General features: G+C 39.0%; 1 protein-coding gene across 1 annotated transcript in view; it reads left to right on the plus strand.

Annotated features, from left to right (window-relative positions):
* Positions 1-14,253, plus strand: part of kif15 (kinesin family member 15) — a 45,145-nt gene extending 30,892 nt beyond the window's left edge. The window contains exons 26-35 of the mRNA XM_033998426.3: positions 253-375; positions 3,129-3,275; positions 3,946-4,032; positions 6,998-7,162; positions 7,328-7,428; positions 7,951-8,029; positions 8,253-8,290; positions 12,571-12,703; positions 13,453-13,584; positions 13,755-14,253. Coding sequence (XP_033854317.2) covers positions 253-375; positions 3,129-3,275; positions 3,946-4,032; positions 6,998-7,162; positions 7,328-7,428; positions 7,951-8,029; positions 8,253-8,290; positions 12,571-12,703; positions 13,453-13,584; positions 13,755-13,814 — 1,065 coding nt within the window. The 3' untranslated portion in view covers positions 13,815-14,253. The remainder of the gene's footprint in view (positions 1-252; positions 376-3,128; positions 3,276-3,945; positions 4,033-6,997; positions 7,163-7,327; positions 7,429-7,950; positions 8,030-8,252; positions 8,291-12,570; positions 12,704-13,452; positions 13,585-13,754) is intronic.
* Positions 14,254-15,204: the final 951 nt, after the last annotated feature.

Raw genomic sequence — 15,204 nt, forward strand, 5'->3', positions numbered from 1 at the left:
TTGGTGGTGGGCATATACTCTATACACATGACAAGAAATATCTTAAAAAAAAAAAAAAAATTCTTGAGTTACTAGGTTTGTATTGTGTTCTGAGTCTTCAGCCTTTTCAATATTTTATGCAGGGTCACAGGTGGTGAAGTTTAGGGCTTTGGGGGCCTTTTATTTTAATTCTGTGTGACGTGTGTTTTCTTTATTTTTATTTTTTTTATTTTATTCACCCATTTACTTACTTAACCATCCATCCATCTGTAGACCAAGTACCATGTAGCCTTAACTGCCACAGAGGAGAGCAAAGGTATTATTGAGAAACAGGAGAAAGAGATCAGTGACCTAAAGGAGATCATGATGAGGAAGACTATTTCGAATACCATTGAGGTAAGAACTGACTGCAGGTAGAACTGAATTTGAATTGTGTGGTGACTTTGTGCCATTAGAGCAGTATTGTAAGGTGGATGGTACTGATCCCATCCCATTCAATTAGTCAGTTTTGAGAGGCCGGGAACACATCTGCTGTACCTGTGATACAAAATAATGTGGTTTTGCACTGGTTCAGTGTATTTATTCAAGAAAAAAATATTCTTAGAACAGTGGGTATATGTAATAGTAGTGAAAGTTATTCACAAACATTCAAATGAACATTTCTGGCCATGTAGCATTACTATATGGCTATGCATGTTAGAAATGAAGGATAAACTAAACCTTGAAACCTGTATTTATTGATCACTATACAGTACATAGTGGAAATAGAAGATATTTGAGAGTGTTTTAAATGGACATTGCAATGTGTGTTCCCTTTCAAGTATGAAATGTAACCATTAGCAAAATGGGTATTTACCACCTAAAGACCCAAATCCTAAAAATTGTATACCAAAGCTGCTCAGCGAGCCTGTGACCCAGTCATGGCCTGCCCCCGAGGGCACAAAAGGATTGCGCTCACAGATCTTGGCACCATTTCTCCTTTCAAGACTGACCTGATCAGAGACCCTTGTTCAGAGCAGTACATTGTTGCTTCTGTCTGAAATATATTTCGCATTTATTGTGTTTTTACACAAATTATTACGATATTTATTTAAACTAATCGCTGTAATAGTTTTTACTAATTACGCGTATTGTGTGCACTACAGCCTGTTGCTTGTTGCATCCCGCTGCAGCCTTGTGCCCTGTGTGAAGCCAGTGGTTCGAATTGCTCCTTCCCAGGGTTCCAGCAACATAAGTTGGCTGACTTATTTTGTGCTGTCCCCCCCAGGCTGCATAGCTCCAGCTAGGGGTGAGATGATACACTAAGTTCACAATACAATATGTATCACGATACTCAAGCCACAATACGATACGTATCGCGATGCATGTTTATTACATTTTTTTTTATTATTAACCCTTTCAGGACCAAGCATTTTTCAGTGGGATGCTCCCCCAGCACCAGGTGCTTTTTGGCTGTAGTTGACTCTTCTATAAAAATTCACTAAAAATCAATTTTTTACAGTAGAATCTTGCAAATGGATTCCTTTTTGTCAGAACACTGGGGACCATTATAAAATACTTTAGTAATTTATTATGTATTCTGCTTAGAGATACATCTATAAAAACATGTTATTCTATGACCAGAGGGACCTTGCAATACGTGCTGAAAGTTTTGTTGAAAAATACCGCTGTTTGGGCAGATTACAAGACATTTTCACCTGAGTGATTGCAGTGACATAATACACGTTTATTCTCAGGGTCTTTAAGCAATAATCGACACTACTCTTGATTTATTTTCTCAAAATAAATATTTATAAATAAAATAAGTTACTCATTTCATTATCAGTATTAAGGAACAAAAAAAGTACCTGATACATTTAGTTCATGAAATAGTATATGCTTATATCCACATGTTTCTTGATGTGTTGTAAAAACACATATATATATTAAAATACATGAGACAGAATAAATGTTCTAATATAATAAGTCACATACATCAGGTTTACAGTGTTTCCCCTTTTTTTTGTTGCTCTAAACAAGTTCCTGTTATTTGTTTTTGTTTCTGCTTTTGTCTCTGCTGGGCTGCTGTAAACTGTCTTTGCCCTTTAGACACCAAATTTTTGAAAGGGGCTCAGCAGCTTCGGCCACCTATGAGGGACATTGTTCCTTGCTGGAGGCTAAAAGTGGTGCTTAATGGACTCCTGAAGCCTCCATTTGAGCCCCTGCATTCAGCTGAGCTGATCTCTTTTTATCGTTTTAAAGTGACTTTCTTGATCTCTATCACCTCTGCAAAGTGGGTGAGTGAGATGCAGGAGTTTTCTATTGCAAAAGCTTGCTTAATATTTACAGAGGCCAGGACAAAGTTTATGCTCCATGCCAATTCTGCCTTATTGCCGAAGACATTCCATGTCAACCAGTCTGTGGAACTGGAGGCTTTCCATCCACCTCTTTTCCAGTCTGACAGGGAGCGACAGCTCCATACGCTCTGCCCAGTTTGGGCCCTAGCGTACTATGTTAACAGGATGAAAAGTGGCAGTCCAAACAATTTTTTGTCTGCTATGAGGCAAAGTCTCCCCATACCTTCATTAGGTTCTACAGACTAAATGTCGTGGTTCCTCAAAACTCTGGTTTTATACGGGTCGGCTTCCCTGTCAACCCGTACAACACAGAAAGAGGTGAAACTCTCCCTCAATTTTTTCACCCTAGCTACTTGTTATTGGGGTCCCAAATGATACGCACAGGGCAGCCTTTGGCATAGCCTTGTAGCATTCCAGTCATCTGCAATCTTGCTCTTGCAACAGCTTTGGTTTACTCACCCATTCGGTAATGGTTACATTTCGTACTTATTACCCTGGTTCCCTGAAATAGAAATGTAACCATTGACCTTCAAGTTCGCTGCATGCATGATTGCAGCAGGCTTGAAAGAAAAATGACGGTGAGATCTGCGAGCGCAGTCCTATTGTACCCTCAAGGGGCGGGCCATGAATGCGTTGCAGGCTCACTTAGCAGCTTTGGTATATAATTTGCAGGATTAGATTAGAACATAAATACCCTTTCGGTGATGGTTACATTTCTATTTCGGGGAACCAAGGTTATGATAATAACCTAATGTTTTGTATTGTATAGATTGCCTGAAGTCTTTGTACTCACTAAACCTCTCATGTATTTAGCAAGAGCTTTTGCAAGATGATCTCACTCACACAACTGAGGAGATGGAGAAGCTTACAGAGGCTTACAACAAGCAAACTGCTCTTCTCCAAGCTGTCCAAGCTGAGGCAATTGTGAGAGAAACAACCATCAAAGAACTGCAAGAAAAGGTACTTTTTGTAATATACTGTATATGTATCTCCTGTACCTCTCTGCACCTACAATCAGAAAAATCCAACGGCAAGTTGTTTCTGTTCCAACAAATGGTTATAAGACTGATATACACTGCTGTGCAAAAGTCTTAGACATTTTCAGGAGTTACAATATATATCGATTGTTGTGAGCATCAACAATTTACTCAAAGCCTCCACTAGTGTTGAGAAGGGTGAGAAAAAATCAAGCTTGTCATTTAGCAATCTTTAATTCCCATTGAGCAGAATCTTCAAAAACTTGTGATCACAACAACTCAAAGTAAACTATACATGAGCAGCTAATAAGTGTTGCAGGAGCTAATCCATCACATTTACCCAGTGGTTCTCAACAGGGGGGGAGTGAAGCAATCCAAGGGGGGGGGGCAAAAAAAGAAAAATTTAAATGTATATGTGACATGACGTTCAGTAGATGGTGCGGGTTGATTCTATGTCTTTTGCACAGTAGTATATATCTCAACATACAGTACCTGATTTTGTTTTTTGACTTTCATTTTAAAATAAGATCGAAGAAATTCTACCAAAAGTATTCTTTTCAAGTTTTGCAAAATAATGTTATTAATTTCCATTTTCTTAGTTGCTGTTTATTATGTTTTTTTTTTTGTAAATGTTGATCAACAATATATTGTAGCTGATACAGAAAGAAGCTGAACAGGAAAACATCAAGAAAGAAAATGATCAGAAACAAACTGAAGCAGTTCCAGCAGAGCTGCCACAGGTATTCAAGTCTTGTTTCCTCTGGAGATCCTTAGGCTATTAAATGACAGTGTTTCATTCGGCAAGCTTCAGTGTATTGCCTGGAATGTAGCAAATGTTTTTTACATGCATCCTGAATCAATTGCATTGCCACATTTCTCTGGTCAAGGTGGGCCAGGGTGTCCTCGGCTCACCGCGCATCAGCGACCCCTGTAGTCTGGCCGGATGCGTGCATGCTTGCCTGTAAGCTGCCCAGAGCTGCGTTGTCCTCCGACGCTGTAGCTCTGAGGTAGCTGCATGGTGAGTGCAGTGTGAAAAGTGGTCGACTGACGACACACACTTCAGAGGACTGCGTGTGTTCGTCTTCGCCGTTCCCGAATCAGCCTGGGGGTGGTAGCGGTGAGCTGAGCCTAAACATAATTTGATATTCTAAAATGGGAGAAAATAATACCAAATAATTGGCGACTACTAAAATAGTTTTTTTTTTAATGTGATGGAAATTACAGGAAAAATAAAAAGCAGGAACAAACGAATACATTTTGGATGTAAAAGTTAAAAGCCTTCTTTCCCAAAAAATGGGAGACTACAAAGTGCACATTTCTATTTATCTAGTTTATATTAGACAAGGCATACGTTCCATATTGCTAGTTTTGCTAAGAAATATTAATTCTGTATTTCCATTATTTTGAGTGTGCTGTTGCAAACTTGAATGTGCTTTTACAAAGATAGATACAGTAGTGTCCGGCTAAGAGAAGCAGGCGAAGTGTTCTCTAAGACGGAGTTGACCACCAGACAAAATATGAATCAATAAATAAATGTGTAATACTTGTCATGATGCACGTGCATCAACATGAAATTAACAGGATAAGTAAGAAAAAAGCAACAGGCAAGTGTATGTTAATAAACTATAAATAATAAAGTAAGACAAACTAACATTGATAAACTAACAGTCAAACTAAATGAACACAGCACCTCGGCGACTTGTCTGATTTCAGGGTTTTTTTTTTCAAGAGCTCGAACAATTGCCAACTTTTTGTAGCAAGAGAAACAGCAGCGCGTTTTTCTGTTTGTTTACATGCCATTTTGTAGTGATGTGCATTCGTGGAAATCAGAATTCAAAACGAGTGAATGATATGACAGCTGTGAACAGGATAGCTTGTAGGTGACGTCTGACAAAAAGCAGAGCCGGGGAAAAAAAATGGAGGCGGATCTGAGCAATACGCATAGTCCCTTCACCACAGACATAACACGGGCATAAACAAACAAGCATCCAGCGCTCAAAGAAAATTGCAGACATTTGCCAAAATTTTTGAGATGTTATAGGAATAAAATAATGACTTGGATAGCATTATTGAGGAGTTTGGTGATAAATCGAGTGACCAGGAGGTGATTTAACAGTGTGCATGACTGTGAAGAGATATGTGATAAATACAGCAAACAAGGAGTGGGGCAGGGCTGGAGACCCAGTACAGGGTGTCATGTTGATATGCAGTGCCTTTTAAACCTGTTTTACTGTGAATAAAATTACTTTTAAACAGCGCGTGTAAAATAAACGCCTTGTGTGAAAATAAATTACACGCCTGACAGGCGCTGAATAAATGGACCGCAAAGGGTTAAGTGAAGTTCCTGTTCCTTGAGCCGGAGCATTTACAATGGGCAAAATCAGTTTCACCACAAGGGTGTTCTCTTAGGCAAAGTGTTCTCTTAAGAGGTGTTCCTATACACAGACTACTATATTGGTATTTTTTGCATCAAATTAAACCCCAGTTTTGAAGCAGCGTCTAAATCATTGGGTCCTGGAAATACTGTGGCAGAACTTGACGTTAAACTCGGTCATACTTCCGTCTTTTTGTACGGTATTATGAAACAAAAAAAACAGCAGCTTACATGGTTCTGTGCTGATGGTAACAAATTTAAACAAATGACGCTGTACTGAAACTTTTTTTTTATAATAAAAAGTGCATAGTTTAACCTTAGTAAAAAAAATAAATAAATAAAGTGCATGGTAATTATATTAGCGCTGGTGTTTTATTTGTATTTTACAATGGTAGCCTGAAGTGCTTATTTTGCCAGGTTATTGGTGAACCTCCTGATAGTCAACTCTGCTTATTGTCACCATTTTTGCCCAGTCCCTTAGAAGTGATATTCAGCTGGGTTAACTGTATATTTAACATTCTCTACGTAGCTTAATCTATGTGATCATGAAATGGGCTGAATGAAAATGTATATTAATTTACTGCAGTAACACATTATGTATTCTTAAAGACTACAATATACGTTCTAGAAAACTCAATGTAGTGTTTTGTTTTTTTTTCCTTTTGCCAACAAAAAAACCAAGCCTTCTGACAAACTGACATCATTGCAAATAATTATTTTTCACATTTCGGGAACTAATAGGGATACTTTGCAGTTTGTTTTTGTATTTACTACAGCCCTCAACACAGCACAGTTGCAGTGTATAATTTTTCTTGAGGCAGTGTACGTGTAGAATTAGTACTTGCAAAATCATCAAATGCGCAGATCTATCTATTGACCCATTCTACGCTGATACTACTTATACTCTACACCATCTTTCCATGCTAGGTAATGTAGTAAGTGCATTTCATTTGGATACAAATGTCGGAAGTTTTCATGGTGTCATTTTTCCCCCTTCAGAAGATTTGATAAGTAACTTGTTTGGTTTTATTCTTCAGTAGATTTGTGACCCAGGGTATATGAGTAAAAATATCAAAACAATCTTACTGTTGAAAAATATATTTCAGTAATGCATGTAGCACAGGAGACTGCAATTGTAAGTCGTGCGTTTGTTGTAATCACTAAAGGGTGTTCAGTAACACCTAAGAGTTCTGTATTTCCCATAGATTTCTTACCTCAGATGTAAACTTTCTTCTCAAGGATAACTCTTGTGTCTTTTGGACCTATAATCTGTATTAGACAGAACTGTTTTAAGTTAAACACCAGTTGTTGTTTCCCGTTTGTTTTTGCAGACACCTAGGACTCCCAATAGTTTCAGCACTGACTTGTCCAAAGTTCTGGAGGGTCAGGAGCGAGAGTTGCAGAACAGAAGATCCTCAATGGTTACACTTGAGATGCTGGTGACTGAGCTGAATTCTGAAAGGGCGGCTAAAAATGAAGAGATTTTGCGACTCAAGGTAAATTTTTTTTTTTTTGTAGCTCTGGAATTAAACAGGTAACAAATTTATATAACAAATATATAAAAAATTAAACAAAGGCAATATTTACATCTGCAGCTATTTTAGATAAACTAAAAACAGTAGTTGGAAACTTCAAAGTTCTAATTTATTTTGTTATTTTAGGGCCAGTTGTGTGAAGTGGAAAATTTGCGTTTGGAAATGCAGACTTGGGTTGATCGGTGCCATAAGTTGCAGCAACAAGCCCAAGGCACAGGAAGCAGCAGGTAACAGGCATCAAACCAGTACTTAATAGCCATAAAACAATTGGAGAATTAGCAATGTAACAGGGAGGTCGGGGAAGAGAAGGATTACCCCAATCTAACTACATTTAAAGAATTTTTAAACTGGTTTTTCCAATTTAAGAAGTTGCATTCGATCCCTGATCCTGTGAACATATGATGATGCGCCTGCTTCCAGTGAAACACGATTGAACATGTGGAGTTTCAAAACCCTGGGTGTCTGACTGAATTGGAATGGGGCTTATCGGGTACCAGCCCAAAAATCCCAAAGAGCCATTTACAACTTTAGGACCGTTAAAGGATCTCTAATACAAAAGCTAGAAAGAATCTAAACAAATGTATCTTTGTTCCAATGCAAACTCTGTCTAATAGTCCACATTCTTGGGAGCATGCTTATTTTGTCTGCATGCCAGAGAAGAAAGACATTTTGATAAGTTTCTACAGTGTGAATGCATTCTTTTCGGAGTTCTGTAACTAACCAAACTCTGGCTTTTTATAATTTTACAGTGATGAGAAGAATAAGAAAAGTGATCACAACCAAAGCAACGAAGTTATAAAGGAACTCGCAGAGGAACGAAAAGCAAAGGTTCGTATTTCAGTTTAATCAACCTCTAAAGCACTACATAGAAAGGCAATCCTTTTATTATTACCTATTAAAGATCAAATTAATATCGTCATGTCAAAATGTTAAGTAGCACAATTGATGTTCTTGATGAATAGGTACTATGTACTTAATTGAGACACGGTGAGGTGCTTTAATGAAATAATTTATATCAGTTGATATGATTTATGATTATTCATCCCTACAGAACAGTGCAATGAGACAACTGGGTGAACTTGAAGCAGAGTAAGTATTGCATTTCAATTAATTGATGACAAATTTATAATCCATAATTTTAATTTAAGATTTATTTATATAATATATAACACAACCAACACAAATAAACAATAAAAGAGGAAACTAAATAAACCAGTCATGCCACAATAAGGTCATCCAGAGCAACAGAGGCTAAACCCCACGCCACTATCGTTGCTGGTCTCGCCCAATTCAGACTGGCTGTGGTTCCCTCTAAATGAGCAATGAGCGGGCCAGAGTTAAATCTGGGGATATCCAAATTTGACTTTTTAGCAGCTGACGGCAAGTAAAGTTCTACACGGAGTCAAAGAAAGATTAACCAGTGAGTCATCATTAAGTAAAAAACAGGCAAGGTTCAGCTATTAACTGAACCAGTCAATTTAGATAACACCGAAGCTACATAGCTCCAAAAGGTGGCAATGACGGGACAGTCCCAGAACATATGCATGGTGTTGCCAGGTGTGCCAAGTTTACAGATGTTCCCTGCAGGGTCAGAGATCATTTTTATTTGGAAACATCTGTACAGGGTTGCATAAGCTCTATGAATAAGTTTTAAAATGTATTAGTTGGGGGTCCCGGAGTGGCTCATCTTGGTGAAAGTGCAGCTGCATGGTGTGCATGGAGAATCGTACAGTGTCTCCTGGCTGTGCAAAATGGCCAGTCTTTGCTGGGGCTTCTGAAGGGAGCGTGGCATTGGCTCTGGTGCTCCCGTAGGTTAGGGAGGCAAAACTGTTTCTCATTGTGCTACAGCAGACCCAGCTGGCCAGGCGCCCAGTGAGCTCAAAAGCAGACAGCAGCAGGGCTGGCCATTGTCCTCCAGAGGTCGGTATCTCGCTGACATCTGCTCTCGAGTTCCTGGGTGAAAAAGAGGAAGCTGGCTCGGTCGTGGGATCGGAGGACACCCACTGAACCTTCAGGTCTCCTGAGCTGTGTGGGGAATTGCTGCGGTGAGGGGAAAAAAATTATTGGACATTCCAAATTGAAGAGAAAATCGGGGGTAAAATAAATTGGGCACGCTAAATAAAAAATATCGATTTGTTGATGGGCAGGATTTTGAGAAGCCATAAATGTATTTAGTTTTACAGTCTCAATTAGGAGTACAGTCAACTCCACTTATTTGCGTATTAGATAATTGCATAAATCGCTTAATTGCATAGCATGCAGCTGGTCCTGGCTTATCGGCTAAATGCTAAATGCATAATTGCATGAAGCAGCGCGGTCCCAAAATCAATTGTACATTGCGTTTTAATTTTGATAATTGCATAATGCAAACATTAGTGTTTAAAAAAAAAAAAAAAAGGTTTCAGCAATAACAGTGATGCAGAGCGCATAGCAAAGGCATGACAGCAGGAAAAGCCGTCAAGAAAGACACAGAAAATGGCAAAGCGAATCTTTAAAACTTGAGCCTCAGCACACTACGAGCTTTCATGACGGCAAATGATTGTCAGTCTTCTGAAAGTTTTTTACAGTTGTTTATCCACAATCGGTCTACTTCCATCAAATATTGTTTTGCAACGTTGTAGTCACAAGATCTATTGTAAGGTACTGTACACACCTGTTTAAAGTTTGTGTTACTGTACTGTAGTACTTAGTTTATGCGGGCTGTTATATACTGTACATTTTATATTTCATATTGTGCGTTGCCAGAGAATAGTGTTTGTGTAACGTATTTCAAGTTGGTTTATTATGATCTTGTTTAGTATTAAGTTTACTAGCAATAAAATATAAGTGAAAAATAGTTATGAATCTGATCAAAACAAGTCATGTACACATACATATAGACCTGTTGTCATTATATCCCATTATATTCCCTCACTCCTGTTATGTGAATACTCCAGTTATGTGCATGACCTCACAATGGTCCCGAGCCCATGGTATTATGCAGAGCCGACTGTATTACCTAGACTCCCCAAGATTTTTGTGACAACTAGGAACTTATTTCATTAGAAAATGGCCATAAATAGTAGATACCATCCCCTGGGAAGAACTGGTAGGATTGATCCAACCTGCCAAAGGATTAGGAGGAAGACTTGTATCTCAGGCCACACCATAGTCCCCACAGCTGATTTGTGCCTCAGATACATAAAATAAGAGAAGCCAGGAAGGGAGTAAGTCTCTATGGTCCTGAAACATGCATAATATAATTGCCTATACAGGCAGTCCTCGCACTTACGACACAATTGGTTCCTGAAAGCCGCGTTGTAAGTCGAAGCACATTTTCCCATAGGAACAATGTTATAAATTGGGATTACGTTCCTGACTCTTTGGCCAGATAATATATTTTTACAAAAATGACCCGTTATATTGTACTCATGCAAACATTTATTTAACTCTTTATACTCAGCCCGTTGATTTCAGGGCACTGGCGCCCCGGTGGTTACGCGCATATTACTCAGGCACTGTAAAAGCCATCAACCTGGCAGACTAGGGGCTTTTCAATGACGTATTCAGTGTGTGTATGCGATACTCCTAGCCGGAAATAAGATCGCCTGAAGTTAAGCCCCTCATCTTGTGACAGAGTTCACAACTTAGGTTTCGATTTGAGTCCATTGCTCTTATCGGACATTGTTAAGGGCAAATAGATTCTAGTTACATGTATAAAAAAACAAACACTAAGTGACCTGAATCAGGGCAACCACGACAGGTACTGCGGTTCAGACAACGAGCATGCACACATGACGCATGGCTCGTGTCTCTCACCGTGTTGTAAATGATGTATCGATATCGTAAAGTTGAAGCATGGTAATAATGCAAAAGAGTCGCAAGTGTCGTGTGTCGAGGAGCGTGTGTATGCTTATTAACCTTTTGTGGTAAAAATTAATTTCTGTAGCAGTAATAATAACAGTAGTTAGGAAAAAGCAAGGTGGAGAAGGGATGGCGTTCTAAGGTAAAGGGCGCCATGGGAGGCGGTTATGTAGTCCAGTAAGCTACTCCCCAATAAGGACCGTTCAAAAAGCCGCAGCCACTATCTCCATGCCCTCCGTAGCAGGATCAACAGAAGCTGCAGGAGGGTAGACTGAAGTTTGTCCATCACAGGTTTATATAGGTCGGTAGAGATGCATGGGTGAATAGCTGGGTCCTGGTTCCTCCCTGGGACACTAAAAAATCCTCAGTTTCTTTTCCAGATTTAAATAGAATTCTGTCCGCTTTGAACCACTTTGAGAAAGCAGGATAGATGAGAAACCATTTCAGTACTATTGCCACCATCTACTTTCTAATCGCTGTAAATTGTCGTCTATTTTGAGCAGTTGCAATTGCTGTAGTCAGGGAAAAACACGGTGTATGGGGTAATCTGTGTTTCCCCTTGTAGTGTCAACTGCCCGTCACTATCCAAGCAGGTTAGTGCGAGGACGGGTCCTATGCGAGTCATTACCAATATACAATCTGTGCACTCTTTCTATTTTAATCTGCCCACCTCTCAACGAAGGGATCCACTTCAGATTCAGCCAAACCCACCAGCCGTAGGTTGTTTCTTCGGCTTCTGTGTTCCTTCTCTGGTGCCTTGTTTTGCAATTGTTCAATCTGTTCCTTGCAGAGTGTTAACTTGTATGTTTGACCGCACTGTGGAATGTATGTTATCAACTCTGCACTGCAGCATCTTCAGTGGTATGCACATCAAAGTCCTTCCTTAAAGATTTTAATTGTATCATTTGTGTTTTTATAGCCTCCTTCAAGTCATGCTTGTTGTTTCCACAGCGCATACAAAATGGTGTTGTACTGTTGCTCTTCGATGTTTCTTTTAAACTTCCTTTAAAGGAGACCACCTGTCCCCCTGCTTGCTGACTTATTAACAGTTTAAAACTTCTAGCTCTATAGGTGATTAACTGTTTTAAGGATTAAAGTTAAACAGAGAAAAGAGACTGGCCTGGACGGAGCCTGAGCATACACGTGTATCCCAGTCAAAAGGTTGTGTGGTCTCCCTTATGTCAAGTTTAACAAAAAAGACAATTGACCTGAGCAAGTCACTTAACCTTCTTGTGCTCCGTCTTTCAGGTGAGACGTAATTGTAAGTGACTCTGCAGCTGATGCATAGTTCACACACCCTAGTCTCTGTAAGTCGCATTGGATAAAGGTGTCTGCTAAATAAACATCATCATAATAATAATAATAATAATAATAAAAAAAAAAATAATAATAATAATAATAATAATAATAATAATAATAATAATAATAATAATAATAATAATAATAATAAATAATTTGTGATTTCTAAATACCAGTTGTTTTTTTTTCCAAACTGCATTCTGTAAATCAAAAATGTATCTTTTAAGGTTGCAGGGTACTTCAGCAACCCTCGCACAAGCTCAGATATGCATTCAGAGCATGACATGCGATCTGAAGGGCAAATCTTTGGAACTGAAAGAGCTTCAAGAAAAAGAAATACAGCAGGATAAACTTCTTAAGGTAAAATTATCAAGAGGTTGAAATAGAAGTCCTCTGAGCACTAATTTGTAGGCTGTTAAACATTTAACTTGTTGGATAGATAGCCAGACAGCCTCCATATACCCCCCAGATTACACTAAATGACTTGTGTTAAAGGGTACTGTACTTTGCAAGTTTCTTCACAATGAACAAGTGGTCCCATATATATATATCTATATCTATCTATCTATCTCTATCTCTCTCTCTCTATATATATATATCTATATCCCTCCTTTTTAATATCACCTCCTGCTTATAATCCTCTCGTTTGAAATGTCCCAGCCAGAATACAATAGGACTCAATGGGGACAAGCGCCTGATATCATTTTGGTGGTTATCACACTGGTTATTATCGCTCACGTTTAACAGGCATATAAATGATTTCCACCCCACTTAATGTCACTTTGGGAAATAGAGGTGCACGTTTATAAAGTTTACCTGTAAGAAAGATTCTGTTTTGAAGTGCTGTATTGAAAGTGATTACAGCCTTTTCTGTGCTGTACATGAAGTATAGTAAATTTCTTGGATATGGCAAGTGCTTTATTGGGAGTTCCACACAGGTTATTCAAACATACTATACAGCCTCTATATTATAACAAACCCAATAACTGAATGTCACAAGTTTCATCACAATTGGAGAAGCAGTTCTATGCAAAACTCTAAAGTGTGACATACTTACGCCCGCCCCCCCACTGTATCGCTGTAATTGTTAGTTTGTGGTTCTGTTTCAGGAATTGGAAGTCCTGAGGAAACAAGTGATGTTTCTGACAGAAGAGAATGGGAAACTTGTGGGACATCAAAACCTGAACCAAAAGATCCAATACTTAATGGAACTGAAGAAAAAGAACACCAAACTAATAGAGGTACCATTGCACTTTGTAAACCCAGGGATGGGAGCCATTCGGATATTTCAAACTATTACTTCAAAAAGTAATAGTTTGTTTTTTGTATCCAAGTTGCTTTAAAAATAATTCCTTAAAGTTAGTTTCCTGCTTTTACAACAAAATAAGTAAATACTCGTTATATGTTTCAGGAGAATGAAAAACTGCGACTGGAGCTCATTGCTGTGAAAGAGAACTGCAAGAAAGAGTGAACAGCTCCTGATTCAATCAATCTCAAACAGTTTTATTTTTTTTCAGTTCCCACTTTGTTTTGCTTGAATTCTTAAGGTTTACAGTCACCCTCAAAGTCCTGGATGCATTTAACTGGTCGACTGTCCTCCTCATGTAAATAGTGCAATGAAAGTGGAAACATCTCTTTTCTCTGTCTTGCTGTTGTCATCTCTTTTAAAACATACCCTGCCTTTACACTGTTTTTTTGTCATTTGTTTGTCGTCTCCTCTGTCCTAATGCTTTCCTGGTCTCGGTCCTGATCCAGTTAATGAATTCTTTTCACTTTTGTATGTGGGGTGGGAGATTTAATGCTGTAGACACCTGTCATCTTTTTATCTACAGTTAAGAGCTCTCTGAATGAAGATGGTTTGATGAATTTGTCAACAAACCTTGTAATTAATAATAAAAATTTTAAATGTTTATTGTTTTGCACTTTTCTAATTGTCCAATTTATGGACAGCTGTGAATCATAAGATTTGGTGGCAGTAGATAGCGAGACAATATCTCAGTTCAAGCATATATGTGTGCAGTAAGTTGTCCTACTTTTTTTCCCATTCTCTCTAACCCACATATGTACACAGAAGCATAATACCCTCACTCTTTTTTTACACCTGAAGTATCAAGAAACATTTCAACTCTGCACAATTTAAATAATTTGAAGCAATTTACAGCCTTTTTAAAAAGGTGTGTCTTCCCCATATTTTTAATGCAACCTGCATCATTAAAGCTGTCTGTAGTCAAATGTGGAATTAACACCAGCCAACAAGACTTCATTTAAAAAAAAATAGGGGGTCCCCAAGTGGCTCATCCAGTTAAAGTGCTGCAGCTGGGAGTGCAGGATGAGTCACACAGCTTGGACGGTATCAGTTAGCATCCAGGCTGTGCAAAGAGGCCAAACTTTGCTGGGGACCCCGAGTAGGGCGTCACATTGGCTCTGACGCTCCCGGGATGGGGGATGGGAAGCCGACAGGAATTGCTTCTCATCGCGCAACAGCGAACCCTACTGGCCAGACACCGAGCACATTCAGAGTGGATAAGAGGCAGGGCTGGGCTCTGTTCTCCGGGATTGGTAACCCGCCCACCTCTGCACTGGATTGCTCAGTGTAAAAGTGATTCTGGCTTTAGGCTTGTGAGACGCTCACATGCCCTCAGAATGTTTGCGCTGTGTGGGCACTGGCAGTGGTGAGGAGAGAAAACATAATTGGACATTCCAGATTGGGGAAAAATAAATAAAAATAATGATCCTCCGAGAAATGGACCAATGTTCACTGTTTAGAAAACATTTCTCCTCAATCGCAAGTAAGCTGTGCAGGTCTCGGCTCATCAGGTTTGATCCATTTGGTTTCAAAAGTTAGTTTGGTTTTGTTGGTT

Source organism: Acipenser ruthenus, chromosome 4, assembly GCF_902713425.1.
Source record: "Acipenser ruthenus chromosome 4, fAciRut3.2 maternal haplotype, whole genome shotgun sequence".
Classification (NCBI taxonomy): domain Eukaryota; kingdom Metazoa; phylum Chordata; class Actinopteri; order Acipenseriformes; family Acipenseridae; genus Acipenser; species Acipenser ruthenus.